Source organism: Amblyraja radiata, chromosome 25 (assembly GCF_010909765.2).
Source record: "Amblyraja radiata isolate CabotCenter1 chromosome 25, sAmbRad1.1.pri, whole genome shotgun sequence".
NCBI lineage: Eukaryota > Metazoa > Chordata > Chondrichthyes > Rajiformes > Rajidae > Amblyraja > Amblyraja radiata.
In genome coordinates this window covers 23,652,549-23,678,534 of record NC_045980.1, presented here as the reverse complement: position 1 = coordinate 23,678,534, position 25,986 = coordinate 23,652,549, and the positions used below count along the sequence as shown (strand labels likewise).

The window sequence follows — 25,986 nt, the reverse complement described above, 5'->3', positions numbered from 1 at the left end:
ACAGGGCGACATGGAGAGAAGAAGGTGATCTCATCGATAAGTGAATGCAAGCAGTTAGAGAGTGTAAACATAAACACATGAATGCAGACGAAATGTGAGAGTTGCAAAAGGCAGAGCAGGTGGGTGAGCCCAGCAGGTCTGGCTGTGCATGTTCTCCACTCTGAAGGAATAAAAGCCAAGCTAAGTCCATGTTACAGATGGATGACTGGTACAGCTCGAGAAATCAACTTTCCTGAAATTGTAGAATTCAATATTGGGATCAATATTTCTGAATGGATCAGACCAAATGGGTTAGTGTAGCAGGGAGCTGGGCGGGCACCAACACAGGTTGCAGCGGAGGGGGTGGGAGTAAAGAGAGGGGTATGGGATGTCGGGAGGGTTGGAATGAGTTGGGTCTAGGCAGGATTGGCTAATTATTAGAGATGGGGACCGAGGTGAACGGGAATCTGGGGGATGGACAGATGCTTTTCTGCAGATGCTGGAGGATGGGATCAGGTCAGGCTGGAGGTAATCTCACCATTTTAAGAAAAGCACCCCGACTCCGCCCTTTCACTTTCGTTTCTCATTCTGCTGGTCGGGGAGAGCGCCCATTCTCGGCAGCAGCGGAGGGGGCGACAGACAGACAGACAGACAGGCAGCTCAGACGACCGTTCGCCGCTGCCACCGTCCGGCTCTTTCCTCGCCCCCGTCTCTCCGGGCCAGGTCGGAGGCTCAGACCCGAGCCCGGCGCAGAGAAGCAGAGTCAAGGACTTGGAGGTGAGATAAAATGGCGAGCCGTTTAACGGGGGCAGGAAACTGTTGCAAAGTGAGCGAGGTTTCAGTGGCAGCGAATGCAGCGCATCCCCGCACACGCTGCCAGACCAGTTGAGTGTTCCCAGCAGCTTCTGTTTGCTCAGATTTCCAGCTCTGGAAACAGCAGCTGCACGCAGGTGGGTGGTAGTGTTGGGAAGGGACGATCGGGAATTACCGGTGAGTTAGAAACATAGAAAACATATGCTGGAGTAGACCGTTCGGCCCTTCGAACCAGCACCGCCATTCAATATGATCATGGCTGATCATCCAAAATCAGTAGCCCGTTCTGGCTTTTTCCCCATATCCCTTGAATCCCTTAGCCTTAAGAGCTAAATCTAATTCTCTCGAAAATATCAAATGAACCACTTTTATTCTGTCCTTTGAGGTAAAAATGTATTACTCCCCGGAGGACAAAACTCTTCCTCATCACCATTTTACCCCAGTGATCTTTTGTTCTGCAATCCTGCCCCTTGTTCTAGATTTCAGCTTCTTCTTCTTTCGTGCGGCGTGCACAGCCTAAAGTTGTAGAACAACTTGTTCTATTTGATCTTTTGTTTGTGCACGTCGAGTTGATTGCATTAGTCGAAACAAGGCGGGCCACGTAAAGGTTGCAATCTTCCACCCCTTCTAGATTTCATAATGAGGAAACGGACTTCTTGCATCCACCCTGTTAAGCTTCTTAGATGTGTCAATAAGATTACTTACCATTATTCTAAACATAATGTGTATAGACCTAACCTGGCCAACCTCTTAACATATGTCAACCCCTTTAACCCGAGAATCACACTCAACCTTCTCTGCACTGTCTCCAATGCAAATAGACCAACATAAGTAAGGAGACAAATGCTATATGCAGTACCTCCTGTGTGGTGTCACCAATACATTGTACAGTTGCAGCAAGCCACACCCTGAAATTATACTCTGCCATGAAGGCAACAGTTCTTGTCAGGTTCTTAATTACCCATTGACGTTCTGTGTTTCTAATGCAGGGACACCAAGATATTTCTGTCTAGTTGCTCAGGTTTGAAGGAATATTCTACTCTTTGCTTTTTCCTTCTGCATTGGACATCCTTACAATCCCCACATTACATTCCATTTGCCAAAGTTTTGCCCACTCATGCAACCTATCTCCATACCTCCTTGCAGACTACGTATTCTCCTCACACCTTGCTTTCCCAGCTAGGTTTGTCTTTTTGTACCTTTCCAGTTTAATGTTATCTTTCTTATAGCATGGTGACCAAAACTGAACACAACATTCCAAGTGGAGCCTCACCAACGTCTTGTACAACTGCTACAGGGTGTCCCAATTTATATACTCATAAAGGCCAAAAGCCTTCTTCACCACTCTCCACCTGTGACACCACTATCAGGGGACCAGGCACTCGTACACCTCAGTCTCCACAAAACTTCACAGGGCCCTACTATTTATTGAGAAAGTCCTGGTGTGGATTGGCTTCCCAAAATTAACATCTTGCACTTATCTAAATTAAACTTCATTTTGTCATTCCTCAGCCCACTCAGATCCTGTTGTAATTCTTGATAACTATTCTCTATGATACCATCTAATTTAGTGTAATCTGCAAAATTACTATGCTTTAGCCAAGCTAATTTATACATTCACATCCAAATCTTTGATATAGACCACAAGCAACAATGAATGGGTCCAGGCCTCCAACTCTCTGCTTAAGTCTTCTTCTTCTATGTGGTGTTTTTTGGCGGTTGGCAAACAACTTTTTTGGTGCATTACCGCCACCAACTGGCATGGAGTGTGGATCAAACAACACCATTACATATACTAATAACCTATATCCTTCCGAACAAATTGGTTACCCTAAGAAAATGCAACAGGATTTGATAGCACTTATATGAACTTCCTTGCAAAATATCTACCAAATCAAATTGTATTCTTTCTTTTCTGAACTGCTCACTCATCCGTTCTCTCTCCTCCTCATACCTCTCACAATGTACAATGACATGCTCTATTGTCTCTTCTTGCCCACAGTATTCACATCTACCTGTATTATGCTTGCCTATTATAAAAAGTGTACTGTTCAGACCAGTGTGTCCAAATCTAATTCTTGAGATTACTGTCTCCTCTTTTCTGTTTTTTCCTGCACATCTCATTTCTCCCACTTTCCTCTGGACTCTGTAGAACCACCGTCCTTTCCGCTCTTCATCCCATTGCTTTTGCCATCTTTCCTTCAGTCTTTGCTTAATAATGTCTTTGATTTCAGTTTTACCTATGTTAATACTTAAATCAATTTTACTTCTTTTTGCTACCTCTTTTGCTACCTTATCTGCCATTTCGTTTCCTCTAATGCCAATGTGTGCTGGTACCCATAAAAATATGACTGTAAGCCCCATCATTTGAATTCTGAATAGTGTTTGTTGTATTTCAATCAAAATGTCTGGTCTACTGTCTGAATGGCTGTGCTGTAAACTCTTTATTGCTAAACCTGAATCTGCTCTGCTTAAGTCAATTACATAAATTGCCTTTGATCAAGTTGACCATGTGACTCCTCAGTCTGTACAGCTCACCAATCAGAAAATGACACATTTGTTTCATTTCATTATATTAATACATAGCAGGTGCACAACCTTTTATCCGGAGTGTGAGATGTCAGTCAGTCAGTGAGTGCAGCGTAGGGGAAATAATAATCACTGAACGAAACAGGTGCAGTGGATGAGAGCGCTCGAGAGCTCGCTGGCCGAAAAAGTGTCCCCAGAGAGAGGCTAAAGTTGCCTAACCTGGAAAACTTGCAGGACTTAGGACTTGTTGAGGGGATTTAGCTGCGGGAGGTCGTTCGAGTCACATCGGAGATTCTAGAGGCCCATGGCTTCAGAGAGCGGTGGGGCTGAGGGTGGTGGGTGGCAGACTGTAGGTAAGGAAAGGGGGGGCTCTAAGAGAGAGGCATCGAGCGAAAGACCCGAAATGTCAGGAGACGAAGGAAGTAAAGTTAGGAGAACTAGAATTATTGAAGAATTCGTCGTGCTGTTTAAAGTTAAAGGAGTAAATCAAGGAGATGCAGGATTTAGAGCAGTGAATCCATTTAAAATTACCACCGCTTTGGAGAGCCAGATAGGCAGGGATTTTCAGGCTAAGATTCTGTATAATGGGATGTTAAGAGTTTGTTGCAAAGACAGAAAACAGTTTAATGATGCTAGGGGTGTGGGGAAATTGGTGGTCAAGGTGGAGAGTTTGGTCCCTAGAGGAAGACAGCCGGGAATAAAGGGAGTGGTGTATGGGATGTATGATGGCTTGTCTGAGAAGGAGATCTTAGAAAATGTTAAGGGGGCCCAGGTAACTGATGTTGTGAGATTTAAGAGTAGGAATGGAGTCAGGGACCCGCCGGTCCTGCTTACGTTCAAAGATGGAGTACTGCCACAGAGAGTGTTTCTTGGGAGTATGGCGTATCAAGTGAGGGAGTACATTAAACCACCGTTGCGCTGTTATAACTGTCAGAGGTTTGGACATGTTGCTGGGTCTTGTCGGGGTAAAAGAAAGTGCGCAAAGTGCGGTGGAGATTATGTAATACAAAATTGCAAGGCAGAGGCTCCTAAGTGCCCTAACTGATGGGGATCATGCAGCAGGGTTTCGTGGTTGTGAGCGCTTTGTTCAGGCGAAGCGAGTGCAGGAAGTGAAGGATCAGAACAACGTGTCATATGCAGAGGCAGCTCAAAGGGTGGCTAGAGAACGCGGAGATGTGAGCGCTGGGACTAGAGTGGTGCGAGGAAGCCAGATCACTGTGCCAAACTTGCCGTCGGCTTTTCCATCTGACATGTTGATTTTTAATAAGGAGTCATTTCTGTCTTTTGTTTCTGATGTGCTGGTAGGAGCTAAGAAAGCAGCTAACCGGTCAGATATCATCAGGTTAGTGATGGGGGCAGCTGAAAGGTTCCTCAGTGTAAAGCAGTTGCCAGAAAAGTTGCATCAATACATGACGGAGAGTCAGTGTATGGAGAGGTCACAGTTGTCGAGAGCTAGTAGTATGGAGTATGTCAGTGAGGTGGATGATGGGGATCCTCATTAACACCATAATGTTTTATATACTTCAATGGAACGCCCGGAGTCTGATTGGAAACGGTCAAGAGTTAAAGAGATTTGTTGATGAATTTAAAGAAGCACCAGAACTAATATGTATCCAAGAGACATGGTTAAAGCCCTGTCTAGATTTTGTAATCCCAGGTTATGAATGTGTGCGATTAGATAGGTCTGATAGATCAGGTGGGGGTTGTGCAACTTTTGTTAAGACTGGGTTGCAGTATAGGAAAGTTGACATTAATTCTAATCTTGAGGTTTTGGCTGTGGAAGTTAGGAGCGGCCAGAATTCTATCACTGTGATAAATTATTATAACCCCTGTCAACCCTTGATATTGTCAGATTTTGATGAGATAATGGAGAAGGTAAGGTGTCCTGTTATATGGATTGGAGACTTTAATGCGCATAATCCTTTATGGGGTAGTGATCACAGGGATAAAAATGGTGTTATTGTTGAAGAATTTCTAGACAAGTATGAGTTGGTATTGTTAAATGATGGAAGGCCGTCTAGGTATAATATTGTGAGAAACACCTGCAGCCACATAGATTTATCAATTGCTTCATCAAATTTAGCAAGAATTGGTGAATGGGATGTAATGGATAGATATACACTGGGTAGTGATCATTATCCAATTTTATGTAGGTTTGGTAGGGATTTGAGGAGAGAAGTGGAAAAGAAAGTCCCTAGATATAACTTTTGTCAGGCCAAATGGGATAAATTCCAAGAGAAGGCTCAAAGTTTAGTTGGAGAGGTTAATAGTGAGGGTTCTGTAGATAGTTGGAATACTTCCATTAGTCTCATGATTCATGAGGCAGCTTGTTGTACTATTCCTGTGAAGCAGGAACCTAGGTCCCGAGTTAAATATAGAGGGGTACTCGACAATTAGAAAAGATAGACAGGAAAGAAAGGGAGGAGGGGTGGCCCTTTTAATAAGGGAGAGAATAACGGCAATAGAGAGGAAGGATATTGCGTTGAAGGATCAGGATAGTGAAACAGCTTGGGTACAGATAGAGAATAACAAGGGGAAAAAAACACTAGTGGGTGTAATTTATAGACCTCCAGATAGCTGTGACGCTGTTAGTCAGAACATAAATCTGCAAATAGTTGACGCATGTAAAAAGGGAACTGCTGTAATCATGGGGGACTTCAATTTTCATATTAATTGGGCAAACCAAACTGGGCAGGGTAGACTAGAGGAAGAGTTTATAGAATGTATTAGAGACGGGTTCCTAGAACAGTATGTCACAGAACCGACAAGGGGGGAGGCGATCTTGGATCTGGTCCTGTGTAATGAAGCAGGATTAATTAAAAATGTCATAGTTAGGGACTCGTTGGGAACAAGTGACCACAATATGGTCGAATTCCATATTCAAATAGAAGGGGAGCAGGTTGAAACTCAGGCTAGGGTGCTTAGTCTAAATAAGGGGGATTATGAGGGTATGAGGACAGAGCTGATCAAAGTTGACTGGGATAGCAGACTCAAGAATAAGACGGTACATGAGCAGTGGTGTACGTTTAAGGATCTACTGTATAACCTTCAAGAAAAATTTATTCCTATGAAGAAAAAAAGGGGTAAGGGTAAGAACAGTCAGCCATGGCTCAGTAAAACTATAAAGGATAGTATTCGGCTGAAGGCAAGGGCATATAAGGTAGCCAGAGATAGTGGGAGGGTAGAGGATTGGGAAGCATTTAAAGGTCAGCAAAAAATAACTAAGAGATTAATTAAGACGGGGAAAATAGACTATGAAAGGAATTTAGCGAACAACATAAAAACTAATAGTAAGAGTTTTTATAGCTATATAAAAAGAAAAAGGGTGGCTAAGGTGAACGTTGGTCCATTGGAGGGTGAGACTGGAGAGTTGTTGGTGGGGAACATGGAAATGGCAAAGGCATTAAACGAGTATTTTGTATCAGTCTTCACCATAGAAGACACAAAAAATATTCCAACGCTGGATAAACAGGGAGCGGTAGGAATGGAGGAGGTAAATACTATTAAGATCACTAAGGAGGTGGTATTAGGGAAATGAATGAGACTGAAGGAGGATAAATCCCCTGGGCCTGATGGATTACATCCAAGGGTCTTGAGGGAGATAGCGGTGGGGATTGTGGATGCATTGGTGATAATTTTCCAAAACTCCCTGGAGGCGGGAACGGTCCCAGTGGATTGGAAAATGGCCAATGTAACACCTATATTTAAAAAAGGAAGTAAACAGAAGGCGGGTAACTATAGACCGGTTAGTCTAACATCGGTGGTGGGTAAAATGTTAGAGACAATTATTAAAGAAACACTAACGGGGCACTTGGATAAACATGACTTCATCGGACAGAACCAGCATGGTTTTGTGAAGGGGAAATCCTGTTTAACGAATCTGCTCGAATTCTTTGAGGAGGTAACAACCCGGGTGGATAAAGGGGAACCGGTGGATGTGGTATACTTGGACTTCCAAAAGGCTTTTGACAAGGTGCCACATAAGAGACTATTGCTAAAAATAAAAAATTATGGGATTGGGGGTAATATATTAGCATGGGTAGAGGATTGGCTAACAAATAGGAAGCAGAGAGTGGGGATAAATGGTTCATACTCGGGATGGCAACCGGTAACTAGCGGGGTTCCGCAAGGGTCGGTGCTGGGACCCCAGTTGTTCACAATTTATATAAATGATTTGGAGGAGGGAACCAAGTGTAATATATCAAAATTTGCGGACGATACAAAAATGGGAGGAAAAGTAGGGGATGAGGAGGATAGGAAGAGTCTGCAAAAGGATATAGATAAGCTAGGTGAGTGGGCAACAACTTGGCAGATGAAATTTAATACTAATAAATGTGAAGTCATTCACTTTGGGAAAAAAAATGATAGGGCAAGTTATTTTCTAAATGAGGAGGAGCTGCGTTGTAATGCAACGCAAAGGGATCTAGGGGTATTAGTACATGAATCACTAAAAGTCAGTATGCAGGTGCAGCAAGCAATCAGGAAGGCCAATGGAGTTTTGGCCTTTATTGCTAGGGGGATTGAGTATAAAAACACGGAGGTCTTGCTGCAGCTGTACACAGTATTAGTGAGACCACATTTGGAATACTGTGTACAGTTCTGGGGTCCATACTTAAGAAAGGATGTACTAGCCCTGGAGGCAGTGCAGCGAAGGTTTACAAGATTAATTCCTGCAATGAGGGGATTGACATATGAGGAAAGGTTAAGTAAGCTGGAACTCTACTCTTTGGAGTTTAGAAGAATGAGAGGCGATCTCATTGAAACATATAAGATCGTGAGGGGCCTTGATCGGGTGGATGCACCGAGGATGTTCCCAATGATTGGGGAAACTAGAACTAGGGGACATAGTTGCAGAATAAGGGGGGGCTCTTTTAAAACTGAGATGAGGAAGAACTTCTTCACCCAGAGGGTGGTTAATTTATGGAATTCACTGCCCCAGGGAGCAGTGGAAGCAGAAACGTTAAATATATTTAAGTCTAAAATAGATGGTTTTTTAGCTGCCAAGGGGATAAGGGGCTACGGGGAGAGGGCAGGGATATGGACCTAGGTATGGTTAGTATAGTAAGACCTGAGTGATCTCCTGGACAAGTGTCGATCGCCTGGATTGGGGTCGGAGAGGAATTTCCCGGATTTTTTTTCCCGAATTGGACCTGGGTTTTTATCCGTTTTTTTGCCTCCCCCAGGAGATCACGCGGTTCTTGGGGTGGAGAGGGGTGATAGCGGTATAAAGGGGAGGGTAGTGTCTTGTGTTCTGTGTCTTGGATTACTTTTTTTGACTTTTCAAGCGCCTTCAACACTATTCAGCCCCGACTGCTAGGGGAGAAGATGGAGAAGATGAAAGTGGATCCATCACTGGTACTGTGGTGTTTGGATTACCTTTCCCTCAGACCACAGTACGTGCGCCTACAGAACAGTGTCTCGGGCACCATCTTGAGCAGCACAGGGGCTCCACAAGGAACTGTGCTGGCTCCGTTCCTGTTTACCATCTACACAGCGGATCTCCAATGGAACACCAACAACTGCTTTTTGCAGAAGTATTCGGATGATACAGCTGTTGTCGGCCTCATTAAAGGGGGCAATGAGGAGGAATACAGAGACATTATAAGTAACTTTGTGGAGTGGAGCGCACACAATAATCTCCATCTCAACACCAAAAAAACAAAGGAGATAGTGGTGGACTTTAGGAGGGGGAGGAGGAGGACTCAAGCAACGCCGATCAACATTAAGGGCACTGAGGTGGAGGTGGTTGCTAATCACAGGTACCTTGGGGTGCAGCTTGACAGTGAGCTGAACTGGAAGTGTCACATGGAGGCAGTGTACAGGAGGGGACAAAGCCGACTGTATTTTTTAAGGAGGCTGAGGTCTTTTAATATCTGCCAACCCCTACTGTGCAGTGTCTACCATTCAGTGGTGGCCAGTGCTCTGTTCTTTGCTGTGGCCTGTTGGGGAGATGGCGCCCGTATAGCGGATAAAAACAGATTGGACAAACTAATTAGGAAGGCCGGCTCAGTGGTCGGGGCTGAGCAACGAACGGTCCAGCAGGTGGCAGAGGCCAGAACTTTAAATAAACTAGGTTCCATAATGACAAACCCCACTCACCCACTCCATGCCCTGAAGGTGATCAAGAGCAGTATCTTCAGCAAGAGGCTGATTGCACCAATGTGCAGAACGGAGAGATACAGGAAGTCCTGTTTACCAGCTGCAATAAGACTTTTTAATGAGCACAAATAACTGCACTTTTTTTAAATTAATTGTATTTTAACTTGTATTTTAACGTATTTTAACTTGTTATGTATGAAAGCGTGGTGTTATGTTATGTTTGTCTTGAAGCTGTCGTGGCAAATAATTTCCTGAAAAGGATTATTAAAGGAATATTCTATTCTATATTCTATTCTTGTGTCTACTGTTTGTGGGTGAGTGTGTCTGTTTAGTGTTCAGCCATGAGCGAATGGCGGTGCGGGCTCGACGGACCTGGTGGTCTACTCTCGCACCTACTTTCTATGTTTCTATGTTTCTATGTCTGTTCCTTGGTGGAATAAAGAATGTGATGAAGCTGTAAGGAATAGGAATATAGCCTATCGAAAATTAAGAAAGTATCCAATTTTGGTCAATGCAATGGAGTACAAGCGGCTAAGGGCAGTAGCAAGACGAGTTGTAAAGGATGCAAAGAGGAATAGTTGGAGGAAGATTTGTGGTACGCTAGGCCCGGAAACTCCAGTAAGGCATTTGTGGTCAGCTGTGCGTAGAATGTCAGGAGTATACAAAATAAGTTTGTTACCAGTGTTGCAGAAGGGTGAGGTGGTAGCAGTCTCCAATAAGGAAAAAGCAGACATGTGTGTTGACAGTTTTCAAGCAGTGCATAGATCAGAGAGCATGGGAGTGGAGAGGTGTAGAAAGAGAACTGAGCTGATGGCAGTTAATCAGTGGAAGCTGGAGAGGAGTTTAGTAAATGATAATACCTTTAATCTGTTTTTTACCATAAAAGAGTTGAAGGATGCAATTATGTCTGGGGCAAATACCACCCCGGGGAGAGATAGGTTGTCGTATGAGTTATTTAAACATCTGGATGATATTGTACTTGATGAAATCTTAGCTTTGTTTAATACTGTGTGGGCAGAGGGTTATTTACCAAAGGAATGGAAACATGCAGTCGTGGTCCCTATTTTAAAACCAGGCAAAGAGGCATCTGACCCTAGTTCATATTGCCCTATAGCGCTCACAGCAGTGCTCTGTAAAATTATGGAGAGGATGGTAACCAACAGACTAGTTTATTTTTTAGAAACCAGAGGACTACTTGTTGATGTACAGAATGGCTTTAGGAATGGAAGGTCTACAATGGAGTCTGTATCAGTTTTGGATCAGGATATTAAAAGGGCATTTAGAAGCAAGGAAACAGTAGTGAGTGTATTCCTTGATATTGAGAAGGCATATGATTCTTTGTGGAAGGAGGGATTAATTATTACAATTTTTGACTTGGGAGTCAGGGGACGAATGTTCAACTGGATTAAGGATTTTTTATTGAATAGAACAATACAAGTAATGGTTGGTAGTGTCAGCTCAGAGACTGTAGAAATAGAGAATGGAACCCCGCAGGGAAGTGTTATCAGTCCAGTTTTATTTAATATCATGATAAACGACATATTTTGTAAATTAGAGAGAGGATTTGGTCTGTCTTTGTTTGCAGATGACGGGGCCATCTGGAAAAGAGGTCGTAATGTAGAGTTTGTTTTAAAACAGATTCAAAGAGTGTTAGTGTCTGTAGAGGAATGGGGGAACACATGGGGCTTTAAAATCTCTGCCTCTAAGACTAAATATATGGTATTTGGTTTTAAAAGAAAGTTACCTAAGTTAGGGCTGTATATGTATGGGTCTCTATTGGAGAAGGTAAAGGTTTTTAAGTTTTTGGGTGTTTGGTTTGAAGAGCGTATGACTTGGGCTGTGCATGTAGGTAAAATTGTGTTGAAGTGTGGAAAAGTTCTGAATGTTATGAGAAGTCTGGTTGGGTGTGAGTGGGGGGCCAACAGGGAGACAATGCTGCTAATTTATCAGGCCATGATCAGATCTTCTCTTGACTATGGGTGTTTTGTGTATGGGTCTGCGTCTAAAACTGTTCTGGCTAGGCTAGATGTGTTGCAGGCAAAGGCTTTGAGGCTTTGCTGTGGAGCCTTCAGGACTTCCCCAGTCCCTGCCCTGATTGTTGAAATGGGAGAAATGCCCTTATGGTTAAGGCGCATTAAGCTAGGGTTACATTACTGGGCTAAACTTTGTGGGTGTAATGATACCTTCCCAGCAAGGTGTTTGTTGCAAGAGGTTGATGATGGTAACAAATATAACACATTTTTTGTCATTATAAATCAGTGGGCTAAGAAGCTGGGTTTGGAACAAGGGGGTATTATAGAGCATACAATATGGCTACCTGTGCCCTATTGGGTTCTTCCTGAACTGCTTATTGAGCTGGCTTTTCTTCAGGAAAAAGATAAGCGCGAGGTGACTCCAAGAATAGTGGAATATCTTAATTCAATCAGTGAGAGCACTTTGATTGTTTTTACAGATGGATCTAAAGATCCAGTTAGTGGGAGAGCTGGGTTTGGAGTGTATGTGGAGCAGCTTGGGTTGAAGATTGGCCGGCGCATTTCTGATGGAAGCTCTGTTCTCACGACTGAATTAATGGCAATTCAATGGGCTCTATGGTGGATTGAGGAAGCCAGTTTTAGTGAAGTCATTATCTGTTCTGATTCTGCAGCTGCTCTTGAAACTTTAAGAGTAGGGAAATCTAAAGCTCGTCCTGACATTCTAAATGAAATCATGAGTGTGTTTTCTAGAATTGGGTTTGCGTGTAACATCACTTTTTGCTGGGTTCCCGGGCATGCTGGGGTGAGGGGGAATGAGCAGGTGGACCTCATAGCAAAGGAGAGTTTAAGAAGAGAAATAGATATCCATGTATTATTGGGGAGAGTGGAACTGAGAGAAATAATTAAAGAGGGCTTAACAAAAGAATGGCAGAGAGGATGGGAAATGGAAGTCAGGGGTAGGCACTACTTTTCTATACAATCTGAAGTTAGGAAAATATGTTTCTGTACATCTTTGTCCCGTAGGGACTCAGTTAAACTGTGTAGATTGAGGTTGGGACACTGTGGGTTAAATGACTATTTGTGCATTGTAGGGAAACATGTTTCTGGCTTGTGTGAATGTGGGAGTAATGAGACAGTTAAGCATGTTTTCCTAGAATGTAAAAAGTACAGGGTAGAAAGAGAAGTATTGTTTGTTAGACTGACAGGACTTGGAGTTGAGGCTTTTTCTGTTTCATCTTTGTTTGGACACAGTGAGAAACATCAACTGATATCCAGGGCTGTTCTTCAATTCCTGCAAGTTACAGGACTGTATGTAAGGATTTAGTTCAAACTTTGACCTGTGGAGGGCAGTAATACGCTTAGCAGCGTCTACACTGCCGGAATCCTACAAGAAGAAGAAGGAGAACCTTTTATCCGAAAACCTTGGGACCAGACACTTTTCGTAATTCAGAATTTGTCGGCCTTCGGAATGGAAATTTTTTAGCGTAGATTTTAATGGTTGGCTCAGTGGTAGAGTGCTCGGCTCATATCCGCAAGGTCGCGAGTTTGCGCCTTGATCCCGGCAGTTACTCGGTCGCGAGTTTGAGTCTTCAATGTCGTTTTTTCTTGCAGAATAAATGTCTGTATGAAATGCAGCGTGTTGAATGAATTCCTGAATTTGTAAATGTGCCCGCAGCATTGAATCACCTCTCGCACTCATGTCACCCTAGCGGGGCTACATGCCCTTAGGCGGCCTAGCTCGGGGATTCTTGAATCCCCGAGCTAGGTCGCGAGTTTGCGCCTCAATCCCGGCAGTTACTCGGTCGCAAGTTTGAGTCTTCAATGTAGTTTTTTCTTGCAGAATAAATGTTTGTATGAAATGCAGTGTGGGAGAGGTGTACTGACTGTGTGGGCAGAACTTTGGAAGTGATCGCCCACCAGTCTAAAAAGCCGCTTTGTCTCCCTGTCCCTGGGATAGCAGGGGGCGATCAAACAGCACAATACCGCCCTCCCCCTCCAACTCCAGAGGAATCCGCTCCCCGATGGGCCGCTACGGCGACAAGTGGCAGTTTGCCCACAGCCCGAGCTGCGCCCCCTCATCCGCCACCCCAAGAACAAGACGTACCTTGCACACCATCAGCTTCTGCCCCTACGTGTTCCTCTGGAGTTGGAGCGGGGCTGGGCTGGAGTTGCTGCTGGCTGTGGGTCTCTGGGATCTCCGTGTTTGCAGTGGGCCTGGGGGTCGGTGTCCCGTTGGTCCTGACGTCTCCGGCCACCCCCCTGGACTGGAGCTGAGACTGGGAACTGTACCGCCCTTGCCCCCTCCCTCTGCAACTGCAAATAACCCCACTCTCCTGCAAGGGCGGTACAGTTCCCGGAGGATGGCAGGTGGCCGGAGACGTCAGGACCAACAGGAACCCGCTCCCCGATGGGCCCCTACGACGCCCCGAGCTGCGCCCCATCATCCGCAACCCAGGTTCCTCTGTAGTTGGAGCGGGGCTGGGCTGGGCTGCTGTTGGCTGTGGGTCTCTGGGATCTCCGTGCTTGCAGTGGGCCTGGGGGTCGGTGTCCCGATGAGGGGGCGCAGCTCGGGGGAAGGGCTTCTGGTGGTCCTGACGTCTCCGGCCAATTTGCAGTTTTCCTCTGGAGTTGGAACGGGGCTGGGCTGCTGCTGGCTGTGGGTCTCTGGGATCTCCGTGCTTGCAGTGGGCCTGGGGGTCGGTGTCCTGACGTCTCCGGTGACTGGCACTGACCTGCTGGTATCGCCGACGTGAAGACAGTGCAAAGCCCCCGCGCCGGTGCAATGAGCGGGGAGCTGGAGAAGGGAGGGAAGGGGGTCACACACATGGCCGGGAAGCAGAGGGGTGTAGGTGGGGTGAAACTGAAGGGAGCGACAATCTGCTGCTGCCTGCCCGCTGAGTTAAAAAGTTCCCACGCAAGACTCATGATACACTGTGTATCGTGAGTCTACCGTGGGAACGTTTTAACTCAGCGGGCAGGCAGCAGCATATTGTCAATTATTATCCCTCCCGCGCAATATACCCTCACCTTCTCTTTTATGAATGGGGATTTAGTTCCCCTTTCTTCGAGGACCGACCAGAGGTTCCGCTGTCACCTCTGCGGGCCGCCCTTGGTGAACGTTTTCAAGGACCTTTCTTCAAGGACCGAAAAAATGTCCGCTATTCAGAGGTTTTCGTTATTTGGATCTTCGGATAAAAGGTTGTGCACCTGTAATATTATTCCATATTCCATTTCCTGTTAGTCAATCAATCAGTTTTAATTCCATATTTCCAAAATCTGCAGGTTTATTTTTGTTTTTTAATTGATGTCAAATTCACTGTACCTTCTCTTTGGAGATGTCTCCCTTGAAATTTTGCTCCCTTCTCTTTGACGGGAATTCCCGTTCTCTTTTGCATTTGTCTTCTCTCTCTGACTAAAAATGATAACTCGGTTTCCTTCACAGATGCTGCCTGACCTGCTGAGTGTTTCTCACTTTCATTGTTGATTTCTAGCATCTGCTTTTTCTTGCACTTCACTTTGAATATAACTTTAATCTTCTACGTTTTTTTGCGAATGGCGTGCACAGCCTAAAGTTGTAAGACAACTTGTTCTGTTTGATCTTCTGTTTCAAGCATTCAAGTTCACATTTATTGCCACATGCACCAATTAAGGTGCAGTGGAATTTGATTTACCATGCAGTCATACAAACAAAAGAGCACAATACACAATAGAATATAACATGAACATCCACCACAGTGGAATCAACATTCTTCACTGTGGTGGAAGGCAACAACATTGTCAGTCCTCCTCCTTTGTTCATCCGTGGTCAGGGCCATGAACCTTCTGCAGTCGCCGCTACGGATCGCCCGATGTACAGGCCCTCTCGTCGGAATGCTCGAAACTCCGACTTCGGGACGGACGGACACTTTGCGCTCCCGAATCGGCCGCGCCCTACCGGAGACTGGGGCTTTACGATGTTATAGGCCGGCGGTCAGAGGTCTTTAAGCCCACACCGCGGCCGCGGCTAGAAGCTCCGCAGACCACGGCTTCAGTATGTTATAGGCCGCAGGCCGGCGGTCGGAGCACTTCTTCTGATGACCCCCGGCAAGGGCTCGCACGCGCCATGATGGAAAGTCCACGCCGCGCCAGTGGCTAGTGGCTCCACAGACCGCGGCTTCAGCTCTGGACCCGACTCCGGGATAGGCCGCACCAATCCAAGCTGTTAGTCCGCGAGGGAGGCCAAATGCAACTGGGAGAAAAGTTGCATTCCACCAAGGTAAGTTTCCCCCAATTCCCGCCCCAACCCCCCCCCCCCACACTAAAGCACACTTTTAGACATAATAAAAACAAAAAAAAAGTGGAAAGGACGAACAGCTGCTGGCGAGGCTCGCGGCGCCACCCGTCACCCGCTTGTGCACGCCAGGTTGAATCCATTCGTCAAAACAGGGTGGACCACGTGAAGGTTGCAATCTCCAACCCCATAACTTTATTGTGATGGGCATTTCTTTGTTGCAGGTCATGGAGGCCCAGCTGGCAACAGGGCTCGAGGAATATTTTCAGTGCGGGCTCTGCAACAAGCCGGCAACAAGTCCAAAGCTCCTCGAGTGCCTTCATACCTTTTGTGCAGGTTGTCTGGAGCGCGAATCCAATGGGAGCGATGTCACCTGTCCCATCTGCGAAATGGTGACCAAGAAAGGTCTCTCTTCCCTGCCAGACAATATATTTGTGTCAAACTTGCAGAACAGTGTGAGAAAGCAGCAGCAAATCCTGGAAAGTGCAGAACAGCGCTGTGCCACCTGTGAGGAGAATACGTCTGCAGAGTTTGTGTGCCTGGAGTGTGACAAGGTGCTGTGTAACAAGTGCTTCCACACTCATCAGGTGTTGATGCCAGATCACAAGAAGCACGTGGAGACCTTGGGCACTTTGCGAAAGTTGAATTCAGATGAGTTCTTGAAGATTCTAAGAAGATCAAAGGATCTCCTCTGCAGCTCACATGAAAATCAGACAATTAGGTAAAGGTTGTGTTTCCAATGTAGAGGGAGGGTGTGGTATGTGGTGATGTGGGTGGTGCACAGTGAGTGTGTTTGAAAGCTGAGGCTGCTTTTTAAAAGAGGGTGAAATCTTATGACACACAGATGAGATAGAAATGCAAAAGATACAACAGTGGCTAGGTTACCGTTATAACATCCAGAGCCCAGGGCCTTTCTGCTGGTGTCCTGAAATCCAATCCTACCACAGCAATTGAATTAAAATTCACGTCATTAAATAAATATAACTCAAATTTTTTTTAATGTCTCCCATCAATCTACTACTCTGTAACATAAAATCCACCCGTGATGAATAGGTTTGAAAACACACATCTTAATATGTGACTTGCGCTCCCAACTATGTTATTTTACAATCTCTGAAACGGCTGGGCATGATTAGGGATCTGGTCAATTATAAGGTCTTGCATGTACAAGGAATGTTTGGGGTTTTATTTGAGGAAACCAAGTGTCAACGGGCTCGACAGGCAGCATAAGATAGTGATATGGGTTTTATGCCTTTGCTTGACGGTAATTGTGACTAGTCTTTATGTGCAGTCTGTACTGTAGAACCTGCTCGATGTGGCTCTGTGTCCTGTGCGTTCTTCTGGAACACAAAGACCACGATTGCACCCCTGTGCGAAAACAGATCAACCTTTTGAAGAGCGAGCTGCAGGAAACGCTGGCAGCAATAGTCACAAAGCAAGAAGAGTTTGTTGAATCACAGAGCCAACTGGAACTGCTCGTGGATCATGTGAACAAGGACAAGTACAAGCTGACAGATCTGATCGAAGACCGGGTTCAGGCTGCCCTGCAGAAGGTGAAGGTGGAGGAGCGCAGGCTGATCAATGAGCTGCAGGAGCTTCACTCCTCTAAAACCCACAAGCTGCAGGTGAGTCTGAACAGCATGGAGAACGTGTTGAAGAGAATGGGGGTGAGCAAAAACGTGGTGTCCCAGCTGTTGCGCTATGCCACAGAGCAGGAAATCATGAAGCTGCATGGAACAATCAAGTCAGCTCTCGCAGAACTACGGAAAGAAAAGCCAATGGATGTGCATGTGGACAACACCATTATCAACTTTCAGGAATGCTGCAAGTTTCCAGAGAAAATGCTGGGCAATTTGATGATCACGAGATGTGAGTAATAGTCAGGTACTCCTGTTTCCTCTAATAAAAATGGCAATTGCCTTTGACTCACAACGTGAATCAAGTCTCCATGGACGTTTGTTGAGAGCCCCCTACCCCCATTCTCCCCACGCAAGTTATTCGCTGTTCCACGATTGATCTGGGAAGGAGGCTTCACTGCTGCATCACCAGCGGCTGGTGGGTGGGTGCCCGGGCCATGTCCAGTGCCCATCACCACTAGTGCCTATCTGGGCATTCCAGGGATATCACCAGGGCACATCCTGTGTGCTCCCCAGCAGATTCAACAAACTGTGACTGAGAGAACTGCTACAGGCTGCCAGAGCTGAGGTTCACTGTGACTCCCTGCACTGTCGTTTACTGTGCTTCTGTGATTCAGAGAGTCGTCGCTCACAGTGACTGTCAGTGAATTCCAGAGCTGTCGTTCACTGTGCCTCCGTTTCAGAACGCTGTGAATCCCAAAGCGGTTGCTCGCTACGACTCCCAGAGCTATCACTCATGGTGTCTCTCTGATTCAGAGAGTTATCGCTTACTGTGAATCCCAGTCAATCTCAGAGCTGGCACTCGCTGTCAACCCCAGTGATTTCTGAACCAGACACTGCCCATATATTGCCCTGATTTATGTACTTCATTTTAGTTATAACATTAACTCCAAAAAACGGTTTAAATGATTGATTTCATCAAACATGTTCTTCTTTCTTTTGTGCCAAAGAGGCAAATTCTTTCCTTCGTGTGTTCATTACATAGATCGTTTACTCATGAAAATTATTGTTTTTCAGTGAAACAAGAGTCCACTTTGGATGGGAAGTTATCGCTGCCTGGATGCAGAATTGCTGTTCATTGCAACAAGGTGAATGTGCAGAGTTAATCATGTGGAAGATGTAAAGTGGCTTTAATACTGAGGTCAGAGTGCTCTGTCTAAACTAAGGAGGCAAATTGGATAAAATGAGATGGCCATGTGCTTTCCACCTCTGTCAGAAACAACTGCGTTTGGCCAGGGTCAGTGCAGACATGTCCTGAGCAGCTGAAAATCAAACTTAATTTGCTCTGGCTCGCACTATTCCTGGCCATTACCCAACTGTTCCCAGCCAATCCTTAATTTGATATTAGCCCACTGTTACCCCCTGTTACTCTTGCTTGCACATTGTCAGGTCAGTCTCTGACTATGCCATGACGTTTTCAGGCGGCACCCTTCCCCGAACTCCAGTCTGAAGAAGAGTCCTTTATTTTGTGTAAACCCAAGGTGCATCAGAGCATAAACCAGTCATGGATGCAGAGTCATAGAGGAAAGCCTGAGGGCTAAAGGTACAGGAGCAGCAAGTCTTGGCGAGTGAGTTCCAAATGTTAGCCTCATAGCAGATGAAGACATAACCAGTAACTGATGAAGGCCAAAGTACCAAAAGCCTTCACCACCCAATCTATCTGTGATATCACTTTTAAAGAACTATGTACCTGCACCACTAGATCCCTCTGCTCTACAACACTCCCCAGGGACCTGCCATTTCCTGTGATGGTCTTGCTTTTCTGCATAAACTCCATTATCCATTCCTAAGTCCACTTGGCCATCAGATCAAGATCCTACTCTAATTTTTGATCACCATCTTCGCTATCTACGATACCACCCACTTTAATAACAACTGCACGGAATGGTACCATTTGGCGCCGCCGTTTCGGCACCGCTGTTGCCATTTTAATATATTTACTTTTACTACAAACAAGAAAAGTTTCATCTTTTCAAATCATATTAGGTTGTTGAAAGATTCAACCACATGCAAGGGAGGTATGTGCAGTGGACAGCAGAGTAACCACACAATTATGCCTTTGCTTTTCACAAGTTACACAGACAACACAGATAACACCTATTTACCAGGCCAAACCTTTGCTCCTCGACATATCTTATGTATGTGTGTATATAGCGATAGGAAGCCCTCACTCCCATTCTTCCAACAAGCCTCCCTGCTCCAGCACTGGGAAAACAGCAGAGACCGACAACTTTTACCAAACTGCAGGCTTCCCTCAAAACTCTTCGAAACTGACTGACCTTGCTCACCGCACCAAGCAAAGAGAAGTTGGTTCTGTGCGAAAGTCCGATAACTTTAAATTTTCTTCCACCCGCCTCCTTTTCTAACCGAGCCCATGGGAGAGACTTGATGAAACATGGGACAGTTTAACCACAGTCCACTTTCGACAGTGCAAAGGAGGTAAAGACAAATTGAGAGGAAAAAAAGAGTCTGCCAAGGACATTTTACAGCCAATGAAGTAATTTTGAAAAATAGTCACGGTTGTAATGTCAGAAATGCAACAGTCGTTTCGGCACCGCTGTTTCGGTGATAAGCATTAACTATGGGCGGCGCCAATACGGAGGCGTCGGAACGGCAGCGCCGAAAAGTACCCGACCCTCAACTGCAAACGTACTAAGCATGCCTCTACATTCTCATCCAAATCGTTGATATAAAGCACAAACAGTAACGGGCCCGGTATCAATCCCTGAAGCACACCACTGGTCACAAGCCTCCCTTCCTAAAAATAACCGTCCACCATCACTCTGTTTCCATCTCCCACGTACAAACCATGCTAACTATCTCTAACCAACCCCTCTTTATCCAAATGCATATATATCTATGACTATATCTTGTCCCTCGGAATACCCTCCAGTAACTTGCCTGCCACAGGTGATAGGCTCACTGGTCTATAGTTCCCAGGTTTTGCCTTGCAGCCCGTCATAAATAGAGGCACGATATTACCACGTTCCAGTCTTCTGGCATCTCAGTTGTGTCTAATGATGATTCATATATCTCAGCCAGGGCACCTACAATTTCTTCAGCTTCCCATAGTCCTCTGATATATGTGTTTGAGCCCGGGAGATTTATCTTCCTTCATATGACTTGGGACATTCAGCACTTCCTCGATCGTAATAGTTCCCCAGCCGTCATTTCTTCCTCCAACGTACAAACAAAAGAGAAATACTCATTGAGGGCCTTGTTCATTTCTTGCGGCTCCACACAGATGAGCGCTTTGTTTTCTGAGGGGCCCTATTCTCACTCTAATTCCCCTTCTCATTCCCACACTGACCTTTCTGTCCTCGGCCTCCTCCATTGTCAGAGTGAGGCTAGTCGCAAATTGGAGGAACAACATCTCATATTTAGCTTGGGCAGCTTACAGCCCAGTGGTATAAATAATGATTTGTCTAACTTCATGTAATCCCTGCACTCCCTCTCTCTCGATCCCTCCCCCACCCAAGCCACACCAGGTTCTCGCTCTCACATAGCAAACGGCAAACAATGGCCTGTTTCCTTTACTATCGTTACTTTTTTGCATATCTTTCATATATTTTGCATATTTGCATATATATGCATATATTTGTTCTATATCTATCTGCTTCACTGTAAATCTCTCGTATCCTTTCCCCAGACTAGTCTGAAGAAGGGTCTCAATCCGAAACGTCACCCACTCCTTCTCTCCAGAGATACTGCCTAGCTCGCTGTGTTACTCCAGCATTTTGTGTCTACCTTCCTCACTCCCTGCTACGTTGCTGCCTATTCTGTACAGTGAACTTTCTTTCCCCATCTTCCATACCAACTTCCAGCTTCTCACCTGCCTCAGTCCTGCATTGGTTCATGACCCCCCTCCCCCTTCTCCATGTTCTCTAGAGATGCTGCCTGACCTGATCAGTTACTCCAGCACTGTGTCCTTATTTGTAAACCATCATCTGCAGTTCCTTGTGTTTCTATTGGACTGATTTTGTGTTATAGAGTCATAGAGTGATACAGTGTGGAAACAGGCCCTTTGGCCCAACTCGCCCACACCGGTCTATCCTTAACAGATACTGCTCTCCTCTGCAGGAAGTGGGCGAATCTTCGATGTGTAACTTCAACAAAAGGAAATGTTATGCAGCTGAGGAAGCACAAACCTCCAAAAAACTGTGCGTGAAAGAAGAGCCAAGCAGCTGCACTGAGGACGATTCCACCGCTGGCCCAAGCAGCCACCAGCAGAGCCGCACACCCTCCATAGAGTGTGTCACTCTTATCACCGACTCCAACAGACAGGAACAGGTGCCCAAGTTTATGGACACTGTAGGTAAACTTACATCTTTTACATTTTCACCTACATTTGTCATAGTCATAGAGTGATACAGTGTGGAAACAGGCCCTTCGGCCCAACTCGCCCACACCAGCGAACAATATCCCAGCTACCCTAGTCCCACTTGCCTGCGCTTGGTCACTAACCCTCCAAACCTGTCCTATCCATGTACCTGTCCAACTGTTTCTTAAATGATGGGACAGTCCTAGCTTTAACTAGCTCCTCTGGCAGCTTGTTCCATATACCCATCACCCTCTGTGTGAAAATGTTACCCCTCAGATTCCTATTAAATCTTTTCCCCTTCACTTTAAACCTATGTCCTCTGGTCCTCAATTCCCCTACTCTGGGAAAAAGATTCTGTGCACCTACCCGATCTATTCCTCTCTTGATTTTGTATACCTCTATAAGATCTCCCCTCATCCTTCTATGCTCCATGGAATAGAAACCCAACCTACTCAACCTCTCCCTAAAGCTCACACTCTCTAGTCCTGGCAACATCCTCGTAAATCCTTTCTGAACCCTTTCAAGCTTGACAATATATTTCCCATAACATGGTGCCCAGAACTGAACACAATATTCTAAATGCGGTCTCACCAACGTCTTATACAACTGCAACATGACCTCCCAAGTTCTATACTCAATACTCTTGACTGTTGAAGGCCAAAGTGCCAAAAGCCTTTTTGACCACCTTATCTACCTGTGACTCGACCTTCAAGGAATCATGCACTTGTACTCCTAAATCCCTCTGCTCTACAACACTACCATTCGCTGTGGCATAGGAACAGGGGATGGGCCACACTTGCACCAAGTACAGTAGCCCCGAGAGCACCCTACACCTGATGACCAAATTTTTCACCGTTACATAGAGGAACGCTGCTTTCACAGATCCATTTTTTCCCTGTCCTTGACTACCTGCTTCAGCCAATTCTTGTCACACGTCTCAGCTGCCACGAACCAGATCCCCAGCACCATATACCTGGAAGAACTCATGAGAGGACACAAAGTGCTTCACTGACTCAAAACACTTCCAGCATTTTATACTGGTCATGTCACAGTTGTTACATGGGGATTGTAAATGTTTGAATCATTCACCAGTAACCCACTTTTCTTTGTAGTCATTGATCCTTGTGTCATCATTGCTGGAATTGCCCCTCGCTGTCTGACAGGTGGAATTTTTCTTCCTGTGTTAGGAAACCATTCTCCCAATGACTGTGGTCATGGGTGACATAAATGTAAACTGGCCCTTCGGCCCAACGCCTCTGTCCCTAGCAGCCCCATCTAACTAATCCCACTTGCCCACCATTTGGCCCATATCCCTCTAAAAATGTCCTCTCCATGCACCTGTCCAAATGTATTTTAAATATTGTTATAGTACTTGCCTCATCTACCTCCTCAGGCAGCTTGTTCCACATACCCATCAGCGTCAGTATGAAAAAAGTTTCCCCTTGTATCCCTCATTAAATGTTCTCTGGGTCTTGATTACCCTACTCTCGTTAAAAAACGTTGTGCTTTTCCCCCAATCTATTCCCCTCCTGATTCCATAGGATCACTCCTCAGCTTTTTGCGTTCAAAGGAACTTGACCTTACCCAACCTCTCCCTATAGCTATCTTCAAGTCCTGGGTGTGTCCTTGCGAAATTTCTCTGCACTCTATCCAGCTTAACAACATTCTTCCTCTAGCGGGGTGATCAAAACTGAACACATTACTCAAATATGGCCTCAGCAGGTGACTCGAACAAGACCCCAGATTAGAAGCCAGGTAACAAAGGGAAAGAAGCCATTCCTGAGTCTGTGGGTGCGTGTTTTCAAGCTTCTTTGCCTTCTGCCGGATGGGAGGAATATGAGAAGGAATGACTGGGGTAGAACACGTCTTTGATTAGGTTGGCTGATTTTCCGAGTCAGCGTGAAGTGTTGATGGAGTCAATGGTGGGAAGTCTGGTGTGTGTGATGGACTGGGCTCCATCCACAACTCTGCAATTTCTTCTGTTCTTGGGCAGAGCTATTCCCAAACCAAGCTGTGATGCATCCCGACAGTATGCTTTCTATGGTGCATCTGCAGAAGTTCATACGAGTCACTGGAAAGATGCCGAATTTCCTCAAAAAGGAGGAATCCCTTCCTGGCTGTTGCATCAATGTGGTTGATCAACGACAGATCATTGGTAATATTTATTCCAAGGAACTTGAAGCTCTCTAAATCATTTTCATTTGGTCACCTTTGATGCTGATTGAAGCATGTACTCCACCACGCTTCCTTAAGTCAATAACAAGCTCCTTGGTCTTGCTGACGTTGAGGAAGATGTTGTTGTCCTGACACCATGTCACTAAATTATTTATCTTCTTCCTGTACTCTAGTCATTGTTAGAGAAGGTGGAGCTGAAGATGCAATTAAGAGAGAGTCTGGAGCTGAGATGCCAAGTGGTGGACAGGATGGCCCTCAGCAGAGCACATAGGAGACCCTGGTGTTCTTTGACTTGGAAACCACAGGCCCAGGTAACAGATCACACAAGACTTCCTCTGCTGTATGAACCACAGGTGCTGAGAACCCAGGGATTGTTACAGCATAGGAGGCCATTCATCCCATCCATTCGTTGATGGCTCTCCGTTGATCAGTTTGTCCACTTGATTCTCCAACTTTCCCCGAAGTCCTGCTCTCACTCTCTCGTCCCCCTCCTCTCACTGAAGAGACCGGTTTCAGTTGCACTAACTAGGTGAATTCCAGATCACAACCAATCTCTACTTCATTTTTTTCCCACCACATCTGTTATATCAGTGTGAGAGTTAGTTGAGTGGGGAAGATGCAATGCAGTGCGTGAACTAGGAGAGGGATAGAGTAATGACACCATTGGGTAAACCAACAAAGAGAGGCCACCACATATTCTGTATATCACCCTACATGACCCATTCCCAACCTCTCCACCTGCCTCTCACCCCCATCGTATTTCCCCCCCCCCCTCGCCACTCCAATGTATCTTACTCATGGCCACTCCTTTGTATCCTACTCCTCTGCCACTCCGTCATATTGTACTCCCTGCCGCTCCATCATATCTTACTCCCAAACAAACTATCGCATCCCTCTCCCAGCCACTCCATTATATCTCACTGCAGGCCACTCTAACTGTATCTCACTCCCTGCCCAATCTTTCTGTATGTTAGTCAGGGTACAGTCTACTTCCAGTTTCTCTGTTTCTCACTTCTGTACAGACTATCCTTGTTCCTCTTCTACGCCACTTTCTCCATGTCTCTCTCCTATCCCACACTACCATCCAATGGATTCTATCCACTAGTCAGTCTGCACTGCACTCCCACAGATACACAATCTCTTATGATTTTGTACATCTCGATAAGATCACCCCTCATCCTCCTGCGCTCCAAGGAATAGAGTCCTAGCCTGCTTAACCATCCCTCACCATCTGATGATCCAGCGAAAAAAGGCCCAGCCCATCCTGTCTCTCCTTGTAAATCAAGGCCTTCAGTCTTGGTAACATCCTTGTGAATCTTTTCTGCACCTTCCTATCTTTAATGACATCCTCCCTACAGCTTGGTGACTAGAACATGCTCACGGTACTCACAGCACCTCATATTCCATTTGGGTAGCCTACAACCCAATGCTATGAACATTGAATTCTCCAAATTTAAGTACATTCTCCATTCCCATTCTCTCTTTCCTCGGCCCCAACCTCTACCACCCCTCCCCACCCATGTGCGCAGTCTTTCCTTCTGATATCCTGCCCCTTTCCCCCCATATCCCTCCCGCTGGCTTTACATTTCACTCCTCCTCTCCCCTTTTGTTTTCATATTCATCTCCACTTACTCCATCTGTGTGCCAACAAACCCTCTCACCTGTAGCAACATCACTTGCCAGGCTTTATCCTGCTATCACTTCCTGTCCATTCCATGCACAAATGATGTCTGATCCACTGAGTTATTCCAGCACGTTGTGTTTTACATAATACTCCAAGTGCGTTCTAACCATGTTTGTACAGTTGTAGCACCAAGTCCCAACTTTTATACTCAGTTCCCGCTCGATGAAAGCCTTCTTCACCATGTCTACCACAATCCTCTTGCCTCTCTGTTCTATAACAATCCCCAGAGCCCTGTTCCAGTTTGTCTTGCCAAAGTGCCACAGTCATGTGTCAACTGCAATTGTCACAGTTAAATTCCATCAGTTAATCCTTGGTTCACTTTCTCAGTAGTTCTAGCTCTTCACTGTTGCTACACCATCAATTTCCCTGAAAGAAATGTTGTGCTTTATCATTATATCTTTCAGAAAACAATTGTGACATTGTGCAGTTGTCGGCAGTGAGTGGCGGGAAGATCTTTAACAAGTACATCTTGCCTAGTAAGCCCATCTCGGAAGGTGCATTTGCCA

The 25,986-nt window shown here is 45.6% G+C and overlaps 1 protein-coding gene across 1 annotated transcript; it reads left to right on the top strand.

The window, feature by feature from the left end:
- The first annotated feature begins 631 nt into the window (after nt 1-631).
- LOC116987430 (protein PML-like) lies at nt 632-25,986 on the top strand. The gene is made up of 7 exons (XM_033043468.1): nt 632-756; nt 15,888-16,384; nt 16,955-17,532; nt 18,318-18,388; nt 21,381-21,615; nt 23,970-24,107; nt 25,885-25,986. The coding sequence occupies exons 2-6, from the start codon at nt 15,891-15,893 to the stop codon at nt 24,065-24,067; spliced, it is 1,476 nt and encodes a 491-aa protein (XP_032899359.1). The 5' UTR covers nt 632-756; nt 15,888-15,890; the 3' UTR covers nt 24,068-24,107; nt 25,885-25,986.